This window comes from Gorilla gorilla, chromosome 1 (genome assembly GCF_029281585.2).
Source record: "Gorilla gorilla gorilla isolate KB3781 chromosome 1, NHGRI_mGorGor1-v2.1_pri, whole genome shotgun sequence".
NCBI lineage: Eukaryota > Metazoa > Chordata > Mammalia > Primates > Hominidae > Gorilla > Gorilla gorilla.
In genome coordinates, this window is record NC_073224.2 from 224,546,255 (window position 1) to 224,570,473 (window position 24,219).

At 43.5% G+C, this 24,219-nt stretch overlaps 1 protein-coding gene across 2 annotated transcripts in view; it reads right to left on the minus strand.

Annotated features, from left to right (window-relative positions):
• DDI2 (DNA damage inducible 1 homolog 2) overlaps window positions 1–21,345 on the minus strand; it is a 49,956-nt gene extending 28,611 nt beyond the window's left edge. The window contains exons 1-5 of one of the 2 annotated variants that reach the window (XM_055385083.2): window positions 20,979–21,345; window positions 11,936–12,065; window positions 8,148–8,384; window positions 5,143–5,269; window positions 223–350 (exon numbers count right to left, since the gene is read on the minus strand). In XM_055385083.2, coding sequence (XP_055241058.1) covers window positions 223–350; window positions 5,143–5,269; window positions 8,148–8,384; window positions 11,936–12,065; window positions 20,979–21,116 — 760 coding nt within the window. In that variant the 5' untranslated portion in view covers window positions 21,117–21,345. The remainder of the gene's footprint in view (window positions 1–222; window positions 351–5,142; window positions 5,270–8,147; window positions 8,385–11,935; window positions 12,066–20,978) is intronic. The other variant, XM_055385087.2, reaches the window with a different exon arrangement.
• Between the last annotated feature and the right edge of the window lie 2,874 nt (window positions 21,346–24,219).

Below are 24,219 nucleotides of genomic sequence, written 5' to 3' on the forward strand. Positions count from 1 at the left end.
CCCAGCTACGCGGGAGGCCGAGGCTGGAGAATCGCTTAAACTGAGGAGACAGAGGTTGCAGTGAGCCAAGATCACGCCACTGCACTTTGGCCTGGGTGACAGAGCAAGACTCTGTCTCAAAAAAAAGTACAGCCATCTGAACGGATGCTTGAGCCTCCCCTTCTCCCGTGTCAGGTAAAGATGTTGGAGGGGAGACCAAGAAATAAAAGACAGAGACGTCACCTGAGTCAACAAAGGCTTTCACAGGATGTCCATTCACTTTGCAGTTAATATAAAGCATCACTACTTGGCCAAAACTTTCCGGAGCCTCTTCCATAGCTATTGTCATGTTTTCCTCAATGTTCTGTTGCCTGTAACAGAACAAGACCAGGGACACTGAAAGCATTAATTCCATGGAGAGAAATCAGTTTCAAAGTCACAATATTAAAAAACAGATCTGTACATATCTTTTGCCCCAAGCACAGCAGCCGAGTCATAGAAAAATTGGTGCTATATGGGGCAAGAGATCATTTCCTAAGAGGCAGTAAGATGAACAGCTGGCAGAAAATCTAAAGGCATAAAAATTACCCTTTGTAAAACACTGAGCTGCCTTTATATGCTCAGAAATAAGAAACTGGAGAGCAAGGGTTACAACCCCATTTTTCTGGCAGAATGTTAGAATTTCGGGAATGTTCCAATTTTAACTGAGGATTTACTGGGTATCTGAATACATTTCCTAAGCCCAGAACATTACAAAAAGTTCACAAACGGAAAACACAAATATTTCAACGTCTTGTGCTACACCTGCTGCTTCATCTCCAGGACTGGGTTTTCTAATCTGTACACTAAGGATAATTGTTACCTAGGTTGCCAAGAGGTACAAAGCATCTAGTATACAGTGCTCATGTAACAGCTTATGCTACAAAAAATTGCACCCATCACTTAAAACTACATGTGTTTCATAGTTCATTTGATCCATGAAATAGTTTAAAAATTCAACATGCCGGCCGCACACGGTGGCTCACGCCTGTAATCCCAACACTTTGGGAGGCCAAGGCGGGTGGATCACCGGAGGTCAGGAGTTCGAGACCAGTCTGGCCAACATGGTGAAACCCCATCTCTACTAATAATACAAAAACTAGCCGGGCATGGTGGCATGCACCTGTAATCCCAGCTACTCAGGAGGCTGAGGCAGTAGAACTGCTTGAACCCGGGGGGCAGAGGTTGCAGCCGAGATCACACGACTATACTCCAGCCTGGGCGACAGAGCGAGACACCAAAAACAAAAAAAAAATCAACATGCCAGGTGCAGTGGTTCACACCTGTAGTCCCAGCACTTTCTTTGGAAGGCCAAAGTAGGTAGATCCCTTGAGCTCAGGAGTTTGAGCTCAGGAGTTTCAAACCAGCCCGGGCAACATGGTGAAACCCCATCTCTCCCCACCAAAACGAAGGAAAAGAAAACAAAAAAATCAACACAACTCTAATTCTTACATGAGGAAAGCAACAAAAGGGAGTTCTTGCTTACTCCAACATCTCATGTTTTTTCCCAATTTTTTTCTATTCCCTTAAAACAGCATGAATCAATCTCCTTTTAAAAACATTATCAAATACTACCAACATTAATGGAAACTAGGTCAGTGGTTCAGCAACTTACCTGAAGACTGAGACACTAACAGAACAGCTTCTAAGATTCGGGATAACCTACACTGTAAATCCAGGGTTGGTAAATCATAGCCTGCTGTTTAGGCAAAAAAAGTTTTATGGAAACACAGTGATATAGTGCATTTACATATTGTCCTATTGTCTATGGCTGCTTTCACATGGCAGTGGTGGAGTTGAACATGAGCAACACAGATTATATGGTTTGCAAAGACTAAAATATTTACTATCTGCCCATTTATAGAAAGTCCACTAAGGCCTGGCACAGCAGCTCATGCCTATAATCCCAGCACTTTGGGAGGCCAAGGCAGGAGGATCACTTGAGGCCAGGAGTTTGACACCAGCCTGGGCAACACAGTGAGACCCTATCACTATAATTAGCTGGGCGTGGTAGCACAAGCCTGTAGTCCCAGCTATTCAGGAGACTGACGCAAGAGATTGCTTGGGCCTGGGAGGCTGAGGCTGCAGTGAGCTAGGATGGCACCACTGCAGTCCAGCCTGGACGACAGAGCAAGATACTTTTTTTTTTTTTGCCCTGTTTTATGGTGCTGACCCTGTCTCTTCAACAAACAAACAAACAAAAAATAAACCTCACGCCAAGCGTGGTGGCTCACACCTATAATCCAAGCACTCTGGGAGCTGGACAGATCACTCGAGCCCAGGACTTCAAGACACGACTGGGCAACACGGTGAAACCTCATCTCTACAAAATACAAGAAAAATTAGCCAGGTGTGGTGGTGTGCCTATAGACCCAGCTACTCGGGAGGCTGATGGGGGAGGATCACCTGAGCCTAAGAAGTTGAGGCTATGAGCCATGATCGTGCCACTACGCTCCAGCCTAAATGTCGGAGGCCCTGTCTCAAAACAAACAAAAAAAACTCTGCTGACTCCTGCTCTAACTACAGTTTCTGTTCTTTTCATAATAATCATCTAGCTCAAGTGAACTGATGGCTTTATCAGTCATTTTGCAACAAAATTTAAACTCAGAAAGTCAAAGGCACCTTCCTTTAGGCAAATATGAAAGCTATCGAACCTGTGTTCACCTACCCTGTGTAATCACTGGTGTAGCAAGCCATATGAAACTTTAATAGACATTTTATATAATTACACAGGTTTTATGCTATTGCACATTATTAAACATAGAAATAACCTAAAATTAATTGTATACTTCATCTTGCATGGACTCCAACCCAAATGAGTTTCAACAAAAAATCCTCTGCAATAACACCAGCTACTTTGGCTTTTCTGGGGTCCATATGTAGAGAGTCTCTTCAGAGGTACAAGGTTTTCACCTTTCAAAGAATGGATGCGGCCAGGCGCAGTGGCTCACACCTGTAATCCCAGCCCTTTGGGAGGACGAGGAGGGTGGATCACCTGAGGTCAGGAGTTTGAGACCAGCCTGGCCAAGATGGTGAAACCCCATCTTACTAAAAACACCAAAATAGCCGGGCGTGGTGGTGCATGCCTGTAATCCCAGCTACTCAGAAGGCTGAGGCAGGAGAATCGCTTGAACTTGGGAGGCAGAGGCTGCAATGAGCCGAGATTGTGCCACTGAACTCAGGCCTGGGCGACAGAGCAAGACTCCGTCTTGGGCCTGGGGTGGGGAAGAGAATAGATGTGTCACCCTATTTCCTTCACTCAAGCCCTAGAAAGAAACATGAGCCTTATGGACACTCTCTATTTCACTTCTATTCTTATTTATTTTTTTGAGATGGAGTTTCGTAATGACTTAGGGCTGTCAATTAATTCTAGTGTACAATTATATTTCTCTTTTTTTCTTTTCCTAAGATGGGGGTCTCACTCTCTTGCCCAGGTTGGAATGCAGTGGTACAATCACAGCTTACTGCAGCCTCCAACTACTGGGCTCAAGCGATCTTCCTGCCTCAACCTCCTGAGTAGCTGGGACTGCAGGTGCATGCCACCACACCTGGCTAATTTATTTTATTTTTTGTAAAGACAGAGTCTCACTTTGCTGCCCAGGCTGGTCTCAAACTCCTGGCTTCAAGCAAAGTGTTGGGATTACAGGCATGAGCCACCAGCACTAGCCTGTATTTCTGATTTCAAATGTAGTAAGAAGATTAAGAGGCAGGACATGGTGTTCACACTTGTAATCCCAGCACTTTGAGTGGCTGAGGTAGGAGATCAATTGAGGTCAGGAGTTTGAGACTAGCCTGGCCAACATGGCGAAACGCTGTCTCAAAAAAAAGAAAAAATTAAAAAAGAAAAAAGAAGAAGAAGGAAGGGCTAAGTGCAGTGGCTCATCCCTATAATCCTAGCACTTTGGGAGGCTGAGGCGCGTGGATTGCGTGAGCTCAGGAGTTCAAGACCAGCCTGGGCAACATAGTGAAATCCTGTCTCTACAAAAAATGAAAAAATTAGCTGGGCGTGGTGGCAGATGCCTGTATTCCCAGCTATTCAGGAGGCTAAGGTGAGAACACCTCAGTCTCGGGGAGGTCCAGGCTGCAATGAGCTGTGATTGTGCCACTGCACTCCAGCCTGGGTGACAGACCTTGTCTCAAAAAAAAAAAAGATAAAAAGAATGAGAAGTTTAAAAAAGCATGATTTGATTTCTAAGTTGATAGATAGTGTAATACAATGACCAAGTTAGGCTTCATTTAAGTAACCGAAATGATGACACGGTCCCTAAAAGGCTAAGCAGTCTAAGTGTAGTAAGTATCGTTGCTGTTATCTTCTTCTTAGTTATACTAAGTTCTTCACAATTAGCAACAAAAACTGACTTGAGGCAGGAAAAGCAGCTGTCCTTTTTTTCAGAGAATGACTGAACAGAATCTTGCTTGTGACTATCAGTGTGACTGAGGCCGGAACAGCGTCACTGTCCTTGCTTGAGCTCCATGCCCGACAACTCTGATTCATCAGATTTGGGAGAAGAGTCCAAGCATCTGCATTTTTAAAAGTTTCTCATGTGATTTTACTATAGCCCCAGGTGAGAACCACTGCATTACAGAAACTGAGAGCTGGAAACATGTCCAGCATTCAGTTTATCCACTAAGGCCAGTACAAGAAATGCAGCAGGAAAACAGACTTAGGACTACCAACGTTCCATCGGCGCAGAGCCCTCTCTAATCCAATCATGTTTAAGCCCTGGATTTAATCAGGACTTATACAATATGTCTAAAGAAAGAGAGTCAAATCAGCCAATGTAATATGCAACCAGCCTTGTGGTCTCACCAGATGGTGGCTTCTGCTCAGTCCGGGGGTCATTTATCTAAAGCTGTGTTATGATGCTCTGTCTGCTAGTCAGGGAGTCCTCCTTAAAATTTTAGAAAGAAAGTCATTAAACTAAGCACCTATATCTTTGTCATGTCGAATCGAAATGCATAGAAAATGAAAGAGGAGAGACTAACCTAAAAGACTGAGGTTACTATCTCAACTGCAAAACAGAGAAGCTACCTCCAAGCAGATGCCCAACTAATGTCAGATAACCTGCAGTCTGGGAAATCTGGAGTCTCTAAGTTTTGTTCTTTAGATGAACAGGTCTTTACCTTATATCTTCTTCTATCTTTGCCTGAGCTTCAAGGTCAAAGGGATCAGCAGAAAACAGACGAATCCTTTCTTGCTCTCTCCGGGCTCGGTCCTGCTGCTGCTCCACCAGGACTCTAGAAAATTTCTCTACAAAAATAAGGGAGAAAAATCTTAAATACCACTATATTTTCAACCTTTATCAGTACTTTTCCACACCAAACAATTTCTCAAACTACAACTGTAAGAGATGCAGAGAGGATGCCTAAAGCTTATTTGAAATAAGCAATTACATTTACTTTCTGTTCTCTGAGTCAAGGCTATTTCATCATTTAAATTCAGTGTAAAGAAAGTATTTGTGGCTGGGTGTGGTAGCTCACCCCCAAAGGTAGACACTTTGGGAGGCTGAGGTGGGAGGACCGTTTGAGCCTAGGAGTTCGAGACCAGCCTGGGCAACATAGCAAGACCTTGTCTCTACAAAAAATATAAAAATTAGTTGGGCGTGGTGGTGCATGCCTGTAGTCCCAGCTACCGCTGGATGGGGGTTCAAGGGTGGGGGGATGGCCTGAGCCCAGGAGGTCGAGGCTGCAGTGAGCTGTGATCGCACCACACACTCCAGCCTGGGTGACATGGTGAGACCCTGTTTTTTTTTTTAAAAAAATAAATAAATAAAAGTATTTGCAAAAATTTTTTATAAGAAGTTATCTATCATATTGTTTCTACTCAGAGGTAACAACTTTCCAATTTAAAATGGTGGGGAGTGACCATGTTGCAGATGAATGTCTCCACTCCTCCCTTCCTCATTGTTCTCATTATCCTACTACCTAGAAACAAAATACAGCATTATATAATCTCCTTTTCCTCTTCTAGTTTCATTTCTTTTATAACATGCCCTGCCTTAAGCCAGATAAATTAAGTATAAACTATTTTTAGTCTACCTATATTTTGTGTGTGTTCTGATGAATTAATAGGCAGGAAAATTAGTAGAGAAAACACTGCTTGCTATAAGACGTATGTTACAACAAGAACCTATTTTGCAATTTCTTTTTTTTTGAGATGGAGTTTCGCTCTTGTTGCCCAGGCTGGGGTGCAATGGCGCGATCTTGGCTCACTACAACCTCCACCTTCTGGGTTCAAGTGATTCTCCTGCCTCAGCCTCCCAAGTAGCTGGGATTACAGGTACCTGCCACCACGTCCAGCTAATTTTTGTATTATTAGTAGAGACTGGGTTTCACCATGTTGGCCAGGCTGGTCTTGAACTCCTGACCTCAGGTGATCCACCGCGCCCGGCCTATTTTGCAATTTCTTACATGGTGGTACATTTAAGTGTGCAAATTTAAATGCCCCATCATCACCGTCTTTGGTGATTAGATATGCTGATATAAGAGATTAAAAGATATTATGACAATGGTTATCTGAACTACTAATGCACACAATACAGATGGATCTAAAAAGCATTAAGTTGAGTGAAAAGCCTAACACGAGCTGGGAGTGGTGGCTCACGCCTGTAATCTCAGTACTTTGGGGGGCCGAGACGGGTGGATCACGAGGTCAGGAGTTTGAGACCAGCCTGGCCAACATGGTGAAACCCAATCTCTACTAATAATACAAAAATTAGCCGGGTGTGGTGGTGCACGCCTGTAGTCCCAGCTACTTGGGACACTGAGGCGGGAGAATCGCTTGAACCCAGGAGGCGAAGGTTGCAGTGAGCAGAGATCGCGCCACTGCACTCCAGCCTGGGAGACAGAGTGAAACTCCGTCTCAAGAAAAAAAAAAAACAAAGCCTAACACGAAAGAGCAGACACTCTATTATTCCATATACATGAAGTTTAAAAACACAGGAAACTAAACCATAAGATTATCAAAACAGTAGTAACCTATAAGGAGAGGCGATTGACTAGAAAGGAACACAGTGGAACTTTCCGGAGTGAGAGAAATGTCCTGTGTCTTGATTGGGGTTACAGGAGTTTGTCAAAACTCAAGGAATTGTATATTTAAAATCTGAGTACTTCGCTTAAGGTAAAGATTGCCAATTTAAAGATAGTCAATTGAGGAATGAGTCATTAAGTATCTGTTATGTTTTTAGACTTAACCCAATTTAACTCATAAACCCAAGAGTAAAATGAGAGTAATTTACAGAGAAAACTCGATTCACAAAGATGGCTAAAAGTTAGCTGGGTGCAACTGCTCATGCCTGTAATCCCAGCACTTTGGGAGGCCAAGGCAGGCAGACTGCTTGAGCCCAAGAATTTGAAAGCAGCCTGGACAACATGGCAAAACTCCATCTCTACAAAAAATACAAAAAATAACTTGGAGCGGACTGAGGTTATGGTGATTCCATTTTGCCATATAGGGCACTGAACCTTCCTGGCATCAGCTGGCATCAGCTGGCTTGTTGGTGATCTCTTTAATTGAAGATCTAACTAAGGTTAAAATATCGGTACTGGCTGGGCATGGTGGCTCACGGCTGTAATCCCAGCACTTTGGGAGGCCGGGGCGGGCGGATGACGAGGTCAGGAGATCGAGACCATCCTGGCTAACACGGTGAAACCCCGTCTCTAATAAAAATACAAAAAATTAGCCAGGTGTGGCAGCATGCGCCTGTAGTCCCAGCTACTTGGGAGGCTGAGGCAGGAGAATGGCATGAACCCGGGAGGCGGAGCTGGCAGTGAGCCAAGATTGCACCACTACACTCCAGCCTGGGCAAAAGAGCAAGACTCCGTCTCAAAGAAAAAAACAAACAAACAAACAAAAATCAGTACCTAGGTTATGTGCTGCCAAAAGCAATGAGGAAAACAAAAAGTAAACCAAGGTGGGTGGCCTAGATGGATTTCACTCCTAAAACTCTATTGCTGTTTCCAATTAACTCAGCCTTTGACTTTAGCACTAATTTACCTCTCACAGAGAAAAAACTTGTATGTTCAATAAATCATGTGACACAGTGTTGGCTTGAGTCTCTTCACATTTGCTATGACACAGCTTCTTCAACTCAGGCCAGCCTAACAGCCTTCCAAATTTATATGCTTACCAAGGTCTCCACTGAGCAGAGCTTCTGCCAGGGGTGGATTGCGTTCCTTCAGCAAGGACAGCTCATGCGGGTTGGCCAGTAACATATCTCGGAGCAAGGCTGGATTGTCCAAGCCCTGAGGAGATGAAGTTATTTCTCCAGGAGATGAGTGGGACTGCTGTGTTCCTGGTGGCTGGCGCTGCCGGGGACTTGATGTGCCAGGCACAGCTATACTACTGAAATCTATTCGGGGTAAGTCTGTTGGGGAAAATCAATTCAGTTTACTCAAATTACTCTACAAAAACAAGCACTTGAAGGAAACAGCAGAACACTTGCTCATACATGGTATATGACAGCAGCAAAGGTAACTGTAGACTTTAACCTTGTTCTTTCTCATGATTTTTAACCTTGTTCAGTCTCTGAATATAAAGACTGCCGGCTGAGAGTGAATCGATAGAAGAAGAAAAATAGGGGGAAGGTGATGGTAGTAACTCCAAATTTTTAGCTTATAAAATATCTCACAATAGACATCAGGTTTTTAATTTATGTTTTTAAATAATTAAAGTGGCCAGGCGTGGTGGCTCACACCTGTAATCCCAGCACTTTGGGAGGTCAAGGTGGCTGGATCACCTGAGGTCAGAAGTTCAACACCAGCCTGGTCAGCATGGTGAAACTCTGTCTCTACTAAATATACAAAAATTAGCTGGGCGTGGTCGCAGTCGCCTGTAATCCCAGCTACGCAGGAGGCTGAGGCAGAAGAATCACCTGAACCCAGGAGGTGGAGGTTGCAGTGAGCCGAGATGGCACCATTGCACTCCAGCCCAGGCAACAAGAGCGAAACTTCGTCTCAAAAAAAAAAAAAAAAAAAAAAAATTAAAGCTAGTTTCAATAAATATAATTGCATAAGTCTGGATGTTGTTCTTGAGAAAAATCCTACTCTGGTCTGACATATGGTTCAAACAGCCTTGACGCTTGGATTAAAGAATTTTTTTTTTTTTTTTTTTTTTTTGAGACGGAGTCTTGCCTTGTTGCCCAGATTGGAGTGCAATGGCATGATCTTGCCTCACTGCAACCTCTGCCTCCTGGGTTCAAGTGATTCTCCTGCCTCAGCCTCCCAAGTAGCTGGGATTACAGGCGCCCGCCAGCACACCCAGCTAATTTTTGTATTTTTAGTAGTGATGGGATTTCACCATGTTGGCCAGGCTGGTCTCGAAATCCTGACCTCAGGTGATCCACCCACCTCGGCCTCCCAAAGTGCTGGGATTATAAGTGTGAGCCACTGTGCCCGGCCGGATCAAAGGATATTATATATGTCAAGTAAGCAGCATAAATATTAGATGCTAAATTCTGCAAGTCAGTGCTAAACGTATTGGCTCAGGGAAGTTCTTAATAGTTCTCTGAATTTATACTTTAATCTGTGCATCTCTGCTAACTCTTCTCATGCCCTTGGGGAGCTAAACAGTGTCATCATTTTACAGAAAAGAAAGAAGAAAAGGGACTTGCATAGGTTCTCAGTGCTGAGAACACCAAAAGCTACCACAGTTTAGAAGCTACAACTCCCAGGTTCTATATGCCAGGTGGAACTGACCTTACTAAAATGAAAGGAAGATAAAAGGGAATTTTAATCCTTAAACAACGGACTCACATATTGTATGACCCCATTTATATGAAATGTTCCAAATAGGTAAATACATAGAGACAGAAAGTAGACTTGTAGTTGTCTAGGCTGTGGAGACTAGGGGGAAATGGGAAATGACTATAAATGGGTATAGGATTTCTTTTTAAGGTAATGAAAATACGCTAAAATGGATTGTGGTGATGGTTACACAACTCATGAATACAGTAAAAAAAAAAATCATTTAAATGCATGAATTGTATCTCAATAAAACTGTTATTTAAAAAAGAAAAATGAAAAAGAGAAAAGTAAACAAGGAGAGCCAGAATGAGGGGCTAGGCCTGAGTCAATCGACATTCCTTCAACTCCAAAAAACATAGTTGATGGTCAAACTTGTCTGAACAACTGAATATTTTTCTTAAGGATAACTGTGCTTAATGTTATAAATGACAGTACACTAAGCAATTCCACAGTGATCAGAATTATAGCACAATCCTTGCACTATTAAGGATTTTAAATAAACTAAAAAATCAAAAAACAAACAAACTTGTCTCAAGTCTGGGACTATCCTGAAGCCTTTTTGGACCTCAGATAGAAAAAGAGAATGCTTAAACTCATGATGTAACATTTCTACCCTTTAGCAGGGGTTCAACTAGCCACTTTCTTCAACTCCCAACCAAGGAAATGGTGAAGTGAAGAGGATGATCTCTGTGAGGTAGTTAATCTACACCAGCCAGAAAAACATATATGGGTGGGCCCTCTTTGCAGGTCAAGAAATTTTATCTCCACTCCTGTTATACGTTATCTTGAGAGTCCATTCACTTCAGAATAATTCTCAAAAACATGTTTACTTAATAGACCAGATCACTCCCGCCCCAACCTGTTACAGGCTCTCTTGTCCATAAACAACAATACAGAGGAAAAAAAAAAAAGAAGTAAATTCCGGAATTAATAATCTCATCAAATTAACCAAAGGAAGATGTGGTTTTTACTGATTGTCATAGCTGTTTAAATACGTTTAACTTCTTCAGAAAGAAGTTTTAACTTCTTTCTAAAGTTTAACTGTGGCCCCAAGGGACTAATGTCTTCCAGATCTGGTGGAGCCGATCCCTGATGGTCTCAGTAAGTTCCAGTTTCAGGCTGAATGGAAACACTGTGGTTAAAACTGCAGTCAGTCTGTCATCACCCAGACTCTGCCAGCATCTGTCACCATAAACTTTAAAACTGGTGACCTACAGGCTAAACACTATTTAAGAAAATCTATCTGAATATGGCAGCGAATGGAAAAAAACCACACATTTCACCAAGCTGTTTCACATTAAGACCTTATAATCATTTTGTGGATCATGAGCCACTCCAAGTATCTGAACAAAGCTATGAACCTCTCTCTATCCAGTGCACACACACATTCACATCCACACAATTCTGCATATTATTTCAGTGACATAGAACCTACTAAATCCCAATGCACAGATTTCAGACTATAAACATCTATTATAAAAGGAGCATCAAAGATAGATAAACGTTTCTTTGTATGTGATTAACACAGCTGGTAGGAAAGAACCACAACTTGGTGGTCAAGCTGCTTAATGTTTATCAAGTTCAGCATAATGGAAAAAGCATCAAATTTTAATTCCTGTGCCCTCACTTAATAGCTATGTAACTTTAAAGACACCATTTAAAATCTGAGCTTCATAATTATAAAGTATTATGCAAATTAGTATGTAAATCCCCCCACAACCAAGTTATGAGATCACGTGAAATGCAGCTCCAAGTGCCTCGCTGGCTATAAAATGCTCCAGAAAGGCTGGCCACTGAAGGACAGACACAAAGTAGCAAAATCATAGGCTTATGTATTCTTTCAAGTCCTTCCCAAGGATAAAGATTATTGTATAATTATCACTGATAACAGAAGCTAACATTTATTGAGGGCTTGCTATGTGCTAAGATTTTACATGCATTAGCCTCACGTCAGCTTTAGGAGTTGGGGTTAATTATGGCACCTATCTTATAGAAGAGGAAACCAATTTAGAGACATTAAAATACTTGTTCAAGGTTACACGGCAGGGAAAAGGCAGAGTCAGGATCTGTATTCTGTAGTCTGAATCCAAAGCGAATCCAAAACTCTGAGGCGCTATGCTCTGCTACCTGCTGATGGTTGTGCTGGGGGATGCTCAACCACCAGATGTCTTACTTGGGAACTGCACTGGAGGTCGAGGGTCTGCATTCTCCTTCTGTCGTAAAATCACAACGTCCCCATCTTTCAAGCCATAAGAAGCCAATGATCTGTGGTTGTCTGTGAGAGGTCTTTCCGCATAGACGATCTACAACAAGAAAAGATATACAACAGTATAAAGCACTGAGAAGTAACACAGCGCAAAGCAGAAGGACCAGTTTTCCCCTGAATCAGATGTCACACTCCTTTCAAACCCTCCAGTGGATTCCCACCACATCCAGAACAAAACCCACAGTCCTTCCCGTCACCTAGCAGGACCAAACAATGTGGTCCCTGGCTCTCCTGACTTTGCCTTTCACTATGACTGCTGTTCCTCAAACAACAGGGATCGACTTCCCCTTCAGGGCTGTTTCTCTTGTTTTCTCTACCTGAGGAATGTTCTTTTTCCACTCATTTTTTTCCTTTTACGTCTCTGATCAAACATTACTCTTTAGAGTTCTTCCCTACTATGTTATTTAAAATGTACTCTCAACTAACACAATATATATTTACTTATTGTCCTTCTGCCCCATTAAATGTAAACTACTTGAGGACAAAGACTTTGTTTCATTCACGAGATCATAAATGCTTAGAACAGGGCCTGTTATATAACTGATGCTCAAATATTTGTTGAACTAAAGAATGAATGAATTTATGGAAATGGATATAATTTTAGATTTAATTTTTAGCAGGGAGGAAAAGGGAATGATTTATTCTGGGTATGCTATCTAACTACAGTACTATTAAATAAAGTGTGCACTTTGAAATAATCTTGTACACTGGCAAAACGGTCCCAAATATCATCCTTCCTGCACTGCAATCTTCCTTCTCTTCTACCATCCCCAAAGTTTTATCACTCTGGGCCGGGCACGCTGGCTCACGCCTGTAATTCCAGCACTTTGGGAAGCCAAGGCGGGTGGATCACGAGGTCAGGGGTTCGAGACCAGCCTGGCCAACATGGTGAAACTCCGTCTCTACTAAAAATACAAAAATTAGCCCAGTGTCGTGGCACGTGCCTGTAATCCCAGCTACTCCAGAGGCTGTGGCAGGAGAATTGCTTAAACCCGGGAGGCAAAGGTTGCAGGGCTGAGATCGCACCACTGCACTCTAGCCTGGGCAAGCAAGATTCCATCTTGGTGGGGTGGTGGGAGGGGGGAGACTGGAAAATAAAGTGAAACTAAGAAAATAACAACTAAATACAAGTGGAAAAAAGAATTAGGAATGTACTACTAATAAAAATATTTTATGATGTGTAATCAAACTGAAAAAAACCTGACAGCACAAATAGATGAAATAATGTGTTGCAGATAGAAAGAACAAAGGTACACTATAATTTTATCATGAAAAAACATAAAATCTACCCTGCATTATTACATACTCCAGAAAGGCATTCGGAATAAACTCAGGCTTTGAAAGGTTTTCCTCCTAATGATTTTTCACCAGGCCACATGCGAACTGAGGAACATGAGTTCTATCCTTGCCAGTAACTCCCTGCGAGGGGCATGACACTCAGCAGGTCCAGACCTCACCCTTCCCATGTGTCAAGCAAGCAGGTGGGCTAGATCATCATTACAGCTGTCCCTTCCAGTTCTCTCTGCTAACATTATCATTCTGCTTCCTTACAGCTTTCATAGTAAGGTTACCTGAAATAAAAACTGAAAACACAGCATTTAAACTGGAAAAAAAGTGATTATGCCATATCTGCTCTCAGAATTTATAGACATGAGGAACAGAACAGGAAAATGAGTTCCTACCAAAATCAAATTCTTCTGAATATGAGCAAATTTGTAGGCCCAATTATACAAGTTTCATGCATGACTTGAAAAAAAATACTATTAAGTTCTTAATGCTCAACTCGCTGAGTTAAAACACATTTCAGATCTGGTATGATGGCTCATGCCTGTAATCCTAGCACTTGGGGAGGCTGAGGTGGGAGCATCACTTAACCCATTTAGGCCAGAGGTTGCAAATTTTTTTGTGTGAAAAAATCATACCTTGGCAATGACCTTGAGTAGTAGGATATAACTCCCACAAGCTTAGCGTTCCATTGGAACGCAAAGCACAAATGGGTTAAGCCCTGGAGTTTGAGACCAGCCTGGGCAACATAGTGAGACCGCATATCTAAAAAAAAAAAAATTTAAATAGCCAGCCATGGTAGCATGTGACTGTAGTCTCAGCTACTTAGGAGTCCGAGGCAGGAGGATTGCTTGAGCCCAGGAGGTCCAGGCTGTAGTGAGCTGCGGTTGCACCACTGCACTCCAGCCTGGGGCAACAGAGTAAGACCCTGTCTCTTAAAAAACAAAAACAAACAAAAAAAGAACCACATTTCAACAGACTGCAACTGTCACTCCCATCATCCCATTCACACACCCTTATTTAAACACAAATTTCACAGTAAAAGTACATCACCATCAACACAGAATTTCAGCAAAACAACTGAGAGTCATATTATAACTTGTGAGACTGCTTGGAAAAAACACATAAACCAGAAGTGATGAGCATCACAGGTTGAGGTGTGCAACAAGAAAAAAGAGGCACGTCAAGAGAAATGGCAGGTAGGCAGGCTCTTACAGCATAGCATCAACACTGTGAAGCCACTGTCAACAACCTACTCTTTAATTTTCCAGTTTCAGAAATTCAACTATCAGTATATTTAGAGATACATGAACAGTCTCCTGGGAGCAGAGGCACATTTTAACAGTATTTATTTATTTATTTATTTTTTGAGACGGAGTCTCGCTCTGTCGCCCAGGCTGGGGTGCAGTGGCGGGATCTCGGCTCATTGTAAGCTCTGCCCCCCGGGTTCTCCTGCCTCAGCTTCCTGAGTAGCTGGGACTACAGGCACCTGCCCCCACAACCGGCTAATTTTTTTTTTGTATTTTTTGTAGAGACGGGGTTTCACCATGTTAGCCAGGATGGTCTCGATCTCCTAACCTTGTGATCTGCCCGCCTTGGCCTCCTAAAATGCTGGGATTACAGATGTGAGTCACTGCGCCCGGCCACTAACTATTTATAAGAGAAAATTTATTTATTTACAAGGAGGAAGCAAACTCAGGAGAATCAAAATGATCCTATGCAGGCTGGGTGCCATGGCTCACGCCTTAATTCCAAAACTTTGGGAGGATGAGATAGGAAGATCATTTGAGGCCAGGAATGCAAAGCCAGCCTGGGCAATACAGCAAGACCCCATCTCTAAAATAATAATAATAATAATAATAATTATTATTATTATTATTATTATTAGCCAGGCATGGTAGCATATGCCTGTAGTCTCAACTATTTGGGAGACTGAAGCAGGAGGATCACCTGAGCCCAGGAGTTCGAGGTTGCAGTGAGTTATGACTGTACCACTGCACTCCAGCCTGGACAACAGAATAAGATCTTGTCTCTTAAAAAAAAAAAAAAAGAAGAAGAAGAAGAAGAAAACTGCAATTGGAACTGTCTAATTTCAAAGCCCATTACTCGAGTAGTATCATATACAGCTTTCCCAAACATAACCCTAAAGTGGCCTGGTGAATTAGCTGGGTGATTTTAACAAGTACTACTAAGCCATCCATTGCCACTAAGAGACTCTATCCACCAAGAGGATCAAAATACTGTCCACTGCTCAACGCATCTCCATGCCCTGGACATGAAGAAACACCACCAACTGCCTGCTCTGACTCCCACTTCACAGATGCCATACTTCACTCCATCACTGCTTAGTTGCCACAATATTTCCTCAGCAGACAATATCATTTTTTAAAGGAAGGCAGCATGATCTAACAATAAAAATGTAAAATCTAGATAACCACCACATTGAGCATGTCTATGAAATATGAAATGTTGCTTCAGCGCCAATTTCCTGGAAACACTAGACTGAAGAACCTGGGTGAGGAGCACACGTTCCTCACACTGACGAAGCAGCAGCTGTGCTCCATTTTAGTCTAAGGACATAAATGAGATCAACTAAAGCTTAGCTAAAATTGTAATTGTCACAAAGAACTGATTTCTTTTTGTTTAAATAGGCTTAAGAGTCCAAGAAAGACAATTATTTTGCAGCAAAAGTCCCAAAATAAATCCATGTGATCTTCCAACCAAACATTCAGTATCTATTAGACATGGCTTCAAATCTCTACCAATAAAAACAAAAGGGGATCTGCTGCCGGCATTCTCGATCCTTCCACCATTCATGTTACCCAACTCAACAGCTACAAAGCCCAAAATTCAAGTTTTGCCAGTTATAAGAACATACAACAAGAAAATGTATACAGCTATGAGTCTTAATCAGCAAAACTGGCACAACTGCTGGTACTTACTCCAGAGGAGGCACCCCAGAGACTGAATTATAATCTTAATCAACATTTAACAATAGACTAATTAATAAAACTTCAGAACTTTTAAGCATGAGGTCAGGTGTTTTCTGGTCTCTGAATGAGAGCCTTCTATTAACAAAAAGCTTAACAATAAATTTCTAGCATTACAAAACATAAACTGGTAGGCCAGGTGCAGTGGCTCACACATGTAATCCCAACACTCTGGGAGGCAGAGGCAGGAGAACTGCTTGAGGTTAGGAGTTCAAGCCTAGCACTGGCAAGACCTCGTCTCAAAAAAAAAAAAAAAAAAAAAAAAGTCGCAGCTACTTGGGAGGATCCCTTGACCCCAACATGTTGAGGATACAGTGAGCTGTGATTGCAACACTGCATTCCAGCCTGGGCGAGAGCAAGATCCCATCTCTAAAATATAAAGAATAAAGATAAAATAAGGACCATAAACCGGCCACAAAACACTTGGAATTACATCTGAATGGCTTCATAATAGTATTACCATTAATCAAATACCCAATATCTACCAAGTTATCTACATATACTACCCCATGTAATAGCTAGCCAATTTGACTTGTATAATCTAAATTTACTAAAAACCTTTCAAAGACTTTATGCTTTTGATCTGGCAACTGCATATCTAAGAATTCATCCTGAGAAAACAGAAATGGAGGCTACAGTCTTAAGTATACGGATGTTCATGGCATGTTACTTATAACTGCTTCCAATTTTCCCCAATATTATGCTCAACAAAAGGGAGATTGCTAAATAAATTACAACATATCTATATGATGGTATATTATGTAGCCTTTAAAATTATCAATTTGGGGCCAGATGTGGTGGCTTACACCTGTAATCCCAGCACTCTGGGAGGCCAAGGCAGGCAGATCATCTGAGGTCAGGAGTTTGAGACCAGCCTGGCCAACACAGTGAAACCCCCATCTCCAAAGAAAACAAAAAAATTAGTCAGATGTGGTAGCATACACCTGTAGTCCCAGCTACTTAGGAGGCTGAGGTGGGAGGATCACTTGAGCCCAGGAGGTTGAGGCTACAGTGACCTGTGAGCGCACTACTGCCTAGGTGACAGAGCGAGACCCTGTCTCAAAAAAACAAACACACAGAAGATAAAATAGTGGTTTACAAACCACAAATCATGCTGTGTGCATTTCCAAGATCATACAATTACTGCTATTATTTGCCTTTCATTTGAGGGTCCTTGTATGTTGTGCCTACTTTTTCCATATGCCACCTACAGAGGTAAATTATCATGTTTCAAAAATATGAAGACAGTAATTTAAAGTGAAGCTAAGTTCTGATAACTGTTTGAAGTTCACCCAGGCAAGCCTGCATCAAAGCATCAAACAGAGCCATGACTGGCTTCCAAGCCCACACTTCTATTAAGAGACAGAACATGCCCAGCTTTAATCACATGCACAAGTAGAGATGGCTTGTTCTAAATTTGTTATCACTGCATTGTAACTACTATAATCAGACTAGAGCTGTTAAAAATTAACACCTTTTCCAACTATATGCTTATCTGCAATTGACACTCAGGTGAAAGACTGAATTCTAAACCAGTGATCAACAATGTAGGGCAGCCATGCAAGACAATTCTTTAACGGTGGAGGAAGAAACTGAAAATATTAGAATTTTCATTTCCATTTATTTTAGTTCGTCCTTCCTTAAGTTCCATTTTGTGTGTGTACAATGTTACTTTACAGATAATGTATTATATATGCATATAATGCACGTTATGTGTATTATATATGCATATAATGCACGTTATGTGTATTATATGCACATGTGGCCATATATAATGCATACAACGTATCAGTTCATGTATATAATGTATTATATACATAACAGAAGCATAATCTGAAACATTTAACTGATAGGGATACACGAATGAAAGTTTGGACACCAGTGGTGTGGACACATAGTGGCAGGAAAAAATAGCCAGAACATAAAAATATATATATTTCCTTGAAGAAATGGAGTCAGAAATGAGAGGTGAAGGAATGGGAATGGAGAATGTAAACAAGAGGAGGAGTTAAACAGTCTAGGAAAGGAAGGGAAGATGAGTAATATGAGAGAAACCTGGGAGGTAATGGGGGGGACACTCAAGTAAGTAAACATGATATATTTATGGGTAAAAACTATAATGATGTTTACTATTATGATTTGATGAAAGGAAATGACTCAAGTGTCTAGGGTGGATCCTGTTCCTGCCTGATGGGCAAGCAAGCAAGTGAAAGACAACCGACCACCAGACACCTTAAAATAGATACTGTGTTGTCAGGTTACAATGGAGCCAACAGAACAGACTGGAAAAACAGGAGCTGTTTATGGCTATCTAATACAGGCTTAACACCAGTTGGAGCCCAAATTTCTATATGCTAATTTGGCTTGGGAAGGAAGTAAATGCCGAAACATTGACGTAATGAACAAGAAATAATTTTGAGTTAGCCTATGTTCAATTACTAAGGTATTCCTAACTTTACCAACTGGCAGAGGGCAATGTCTGGCTGACCACACAATAAATCGTCTTTTGTGATGGCTGTAACAAGAAATTTAAGTCAATTAAAGCGGGTGTCAGGTATACCTTTGACTTAAATTTCTTGTTTCAGCCATCACAAAAAGTGCAGGAATGGAAACAACCTCAACCTCTGTCTTTTCCCAAGCCCTAACAAAACCAATTTACATTTTAATTTCTTATTTTCCCTACCAGCCGGTGATCATAACCAGGGTAATATAACAGCTAGAGGAAAAAACAATTGAAAAAGCTACTATCGGGCCGGGTGCGGTGGCTCACAGCACTTTGGAAGGCCGAGGCGGGCAGACCACGAGGTCAGGAGATCGAGACCATCCTGGCTAACATGGTGAAACCCCTTCTCTACTAAAAATACAAAAAAATGAGTCGGGCGTGGTGGCGGCCGCCTGTAGTCCCAGCTACTCGGGAGGCTGAGGCAGGAGAATGGCGTGAACCCGGGAGGTGGAGCTTGCAGTAAGCCGAGATCGCGCCACTGCACTCCAGCCTAGGCGACAGAAACTCCGTCTCGAAAAAAAAAAAGGAAAGAAAAAGCCACTATCAAAAATTGAAGAGTTGTCCGGGCACGGTGGCTCACACCTGTAATCCCAGCATTTTGGGAGGCCGAGGCGGGCAGATCACTCGAGGTCAGGAGTTTGAAATCAGCCTGGCCAACATGGTGAAACCCCGTCTCTACTAAAAAAAAATTACAAAAATTAGCCAGGCGTGGTGGCGCGCGCCCGTAGTCCCAGTTACTCAGGAGGCTGAGGCAGGAGAATCGCTTGAACCCGGGAGGCTGGGGTTGCAGTAAGTCGAGAACGCACCACTGCACTCCAGCATGGGCGACAGAGCAAGACTCCGTCTCAAAAACAAAAACAAAAAAAGAAAAAAAAAATTGAAGAGTTGATTTTCTCTAGTTAAACAGCCCTTTCCTAGTTCTCCACATGAGGCATTCACTGACAGAACTGGTTCCTGAGCTTTTGTGGATTAACTTTTTAAATTCTTTCTGAACAGCTTTATGCCAAGGTTCTAAAGTTCACATTGTGTAAAGGAATCATACTTCTGAACAAAGTATTGACACGTGTTTACCATAAGACAGCAGAACAAGCCGCAGTTGGGCAATCGTTTTGTAAACTATTTCATAACTGCAGTAGAAAATCAAGATTTACTTGATGGAGACTTGGGAGACCTCTATAATTTTCTTAATGTTTAGACTATTTCCTCCAGGCTAAATTTATTAAGTCATGATCTAAGTGTTTTAGTGTAAAGTTTACAGCGTTAGTGTCACCGATTCTGTTTGATAAAGACTAGGGGCAGCCCCAAAGCATTTTGAGAATTACTTTGCTTAGTTAAAATATGAGAGGCTGAACTTCTTTCCAGCAAGCTGAGTAGGGAAATGAAACCACCAAACAGCACTGATACTAGGCCGTTTCCAAGCAAATATCCTTTTAAAGCATTGAGCTTTGAACTGACCCAAACTCTGAACTGTGACCTGAAAGAAAAAGGGCCTTCTGGCTTACTACCAAGGTAGAACCGAAACAAACAAACAGCTTGAGTTGAACCAATAGGTACTGTTTTTCAAAAGAATTTAACCAGAAACGCATGTGGTGGGTAAAGAGCATTTCCAAAGACCCCAAAATGAGGCAGTGCAAGTCTTAAACTTTTTCTTTCACCGGAAGTGCAAATCTGTGCATTTAAAGGTAAACTGCGTATATTTAAGCAGAAACCCTCTCCAGAAAAAAAAAAAAGCAGAGGAACATCTATCTACCACAGTGATCCAAACTGGTATTTCTGGTTTGCAGGATCTATGAATCCTAGCAAACCCAGGGCTGCTTCTGAGGTCCACAACGATATCCTACACTCGGGATTAGAAAGAGGGAAGGGCCAGAGAGCCAAAGGTGGGGAGGGTTAGCGCTGCTCAACAGTCCACGCGCCCCTCACGCTGCAGTGGGTGCGTCTGCGGTCAGGTTCTCCGCTCCCTCTCCTCGTACCCCACCCCACGCTCGGAGTGTGTGAGGGCAGCTACTGATGCCAGCTCCCCAGCTCCTTTCCGGATGCGGGGGTGACCTGAGAATGGCTATCCTTGCTCCCCCCAGCCCCCAATTCTTCACCAGTAGCAAAGGGAGGGAGTGGGGCCCCGAGGCGGGGAGGGCTTAGCTCCGGGGCAGGCCCGGCTCGCTGCCCGGCGTACCTGGCTCTCGGCTGCGGGGATGCCAGACTCGAGCTCGCACAGCGCGCGGAAGTTGTGCAGCTCGAAGTCGGCGTCGACCTGGAGGGAAAAGGTCACCTCGGAGAGGTCCCTCCGCACACAGTACACGGTGAGCAGCATGGCCCGGGCCCGACCCGGCTCGGCTCGGCCCGGCCTGGGCGCGGGGCGCAGGGGAAGAGGCGGCGGCGTGGCCTGGCTGGTGCTGCGGGAGGACGGCGCCGGCTGCTCGTTCGCTCGCTCGCTCCCTCCCTCACACACGCTCAGTGAGTCACTCCCTCCCGCCCTCACTAGCAAGCACGGCCGCCGCCACCCGCCTGCGAGTCCGTCTGCCTGCCGGCCTGCCTCCCACGGCTGCCGCCAAGCGCGCCGGCCGCCCGGCGCCCCGCCCCGCCGCAACGCGGCTGCCGTAAAGCCCGCCTCGCCTTCCCCGCCTTCGCAACGCAGCGGGGGGCGGGGCCGGGAAGGGGAGGAGGAAGCCAGCAGAGGATAGGAGGGGGAGGAGTGCGAAGGGGGCGTGGAAGAGGAGAGGGAGGAAGGGCGAGAAAAGGGGAGGGAAGGAAAGGAACGCGGAGAAGGAAATCTCTGCTGACTGGTTGACTTAATGACAGAGGTCTGTGGAGGAGTCCCTAGTCTTATTTATTCACCGAACAGGCATTGATTAAGCGCCTACCATGTGTCGGGCGCTGGCGATGCAGAAATGAATAAAAAGATAAATCCTTCTCCGTAACTCTCAATCTAGTACAGGAGTTAGTAATAAAACATATTTTTCGAGGTAGAAATTGAGGCTCCGAGAGAGTAATTCACTTCCTGTCTTAGTGATTTAGGATTGAAACCAAAATCATTACCCTCCCTAGTCTACAGAAGCCAATTGGCTGTGGCCCACGCCTACCTCCCCAGCCCCTTCTTCCGAGCTCTTCCCACATTCTCTGCCCTCCCAGCCACATAGGTCAGTTCCTCCAAGGCTCCATTCCCCTGTCTTGTAAATAATTTTCTCTCTGCTTGGACTGCGTCTGTTTCCTAGCCCTAGCAACCCCTACCACCTAGCGCAGTGCCTTTTTGGGCACAGCTTAGAATCTACTCAATAAATATTTGCTACTTCAATGGCCTGTTTTTAAGGCACATAGCTGATGAGCGGTAGAGGCCCAGAACTAACGTGCGGATGAGTAAGAAAACCAAAACTGAAAGATGAACTTGTAATGGATGCCAGATTAGCATGTTTCCATTTACTCCCACTCCCCACTCCATGGTAGGGAGCCCTTTTCCATTTTAACAGGAGAGAAGGAGCAAATAAGATGGCTGTGGGTGCAGGTAAGTAGGTAGTAAGTAGGCTGTTGGTGGCAGGAAAGGGAGAATAAGCAGCTGAAGGCTTTTTACAAAGAGAAATTAGAGGAGCCGGGTGCGGTGGCTCACGCCTGTAATCCCAGCACTTTGGGAGGCCAAGGCGGGCGGATCACAAGGTCACGAGTTCGAGACCAGCTTGGCCAATATGGTGAAACCCCCGTCTCTACTAAAAATATAAAAATTAGCCGAGCATGGTGGCGGACACCTATAGTCCCAGCTACTTGGGAGGCTGAGGCAGGAGGATCACTTGAACGCGGGAGGCGGAGGTTGTAGTGAGCCGAGATCAGGCCACTGCACTCTAGCCTGGGAGACAGAGCGAGATTCTGTCTCAAAAAAAAAAAAAAAAAAAGAGAAAGTAGAGGCACAGGGGAGTGAGAATGCTTATATCCCCTATGAGCAACAGAAAGCTTGACTATCAGTGGCTTAAACAAACAAGGGTTTATTTTCTCACAGGAGAGAAGGCCTGGAGGTAGCAACAGCATTGGTTGAGTGGCTCACTGAAATCAGGGCCAATACTTTTGTAATTGTTTTGACCTTTTCCTGAGGGTTGCAATATAGCTGGCTGCCTCCACTGCATGCATCATTTTCCTATTCAAGGAAAAAGCTTGCCCAGAAGTCCCTGTGCACATTTTTGCTTACATCTCAATGGACAGAATTGTGTCACATAGATGCGAGAGAGGCTAGGAACGCAAGTATTTAGCTTTGCCTAAAGGACATAAATAGGGAAAAGGGGGGCTGGGAATGGGTATTAGGAAAGACGTACACAGTGCCTTCTACAGAGAATGTTTGAAATAACCATTGCAAATTGAAGCAAGTTTAGCTGAGAAATGTTCTAGGATTGCCCAGTGGTGGTATCAAGGAATCAGTTAAGGCTTGAATCATTGATTAATTGTTATATTTGGTCTAGTGGTGCTCAGGTTCCCAGGTCTGGCAGATTTTGTTCTCCAAAGATGACCATGACAGTGCCTCCCATCCTCTATGCTCTTCCTACAACGTGATTGGATAACCCTCCCATTAAGAAGTGGGGTGAATGTCCCTCCCTTTGAATCATGGCTCAGCAGACTAACTCTGGCATAAGTGACATTATGTGATTTCCTTTTTTTTTTTTTTATCAAGACAGGGTCTGGCTCTGTCACCCAGGCTGGAGTGCAGTGGCACGATCATGGCTCACTGCAGCCTCAACCTCCAGAGCTCAAGTGATCCCTCCAGCTCAACCTCCCCAGCAGCTGGAACTACAGGTGTGCACCACCACACGCAGCTAATTTCTTTTAGTAGAGATGAGATCTTGCTATGTTGCCCGGGCTTGATTTCCTTTTTATTATGATTTTACATTATTTTTAATTAAAAAAATAGGGATGAGTCCTTGCTATGTTGACCAGGCTAATCTCCAAATCCTGGCCTCAAGTGATCCTCCCACCTTGGCCTCACGAAGTGCTGGGATTACAGATGTGAGCCATCGCACCCAGCCACTTTATGTGATTTTTAAGGCTAGGTCTGGCCTGTGTCCACCTGGAGCCAGCAGTTCTCACCCAGCATCCAGCAATATATGCCAGACACCAATGGAGGGGACAAAGCAATGGTGGACAGGCTCAGGCTGGGGCTGCTGCTTCTGGCACTGCTCCTACTTATGCAGATTTATTCAAATCAAACTATTGTAACGTTTTCAGGTAACTCCTCTCAGGGTACTTTGTCTGCCCCAAACCCAGCTAATGCCACCACCAAGGCAGTTGGCTGTGCCCTGGAGTCAACTGCCAGTCTCCTCATGGTCTTGCTTTCTCTTCTATATTTCTACTGTTAAGAAACATCTATACTTCCGTGTCTTCTAAACCCATTCCAAATGGCATCTAGGAGTCCAATGTGGCAAGAAAAAAAAGCGGGTCTT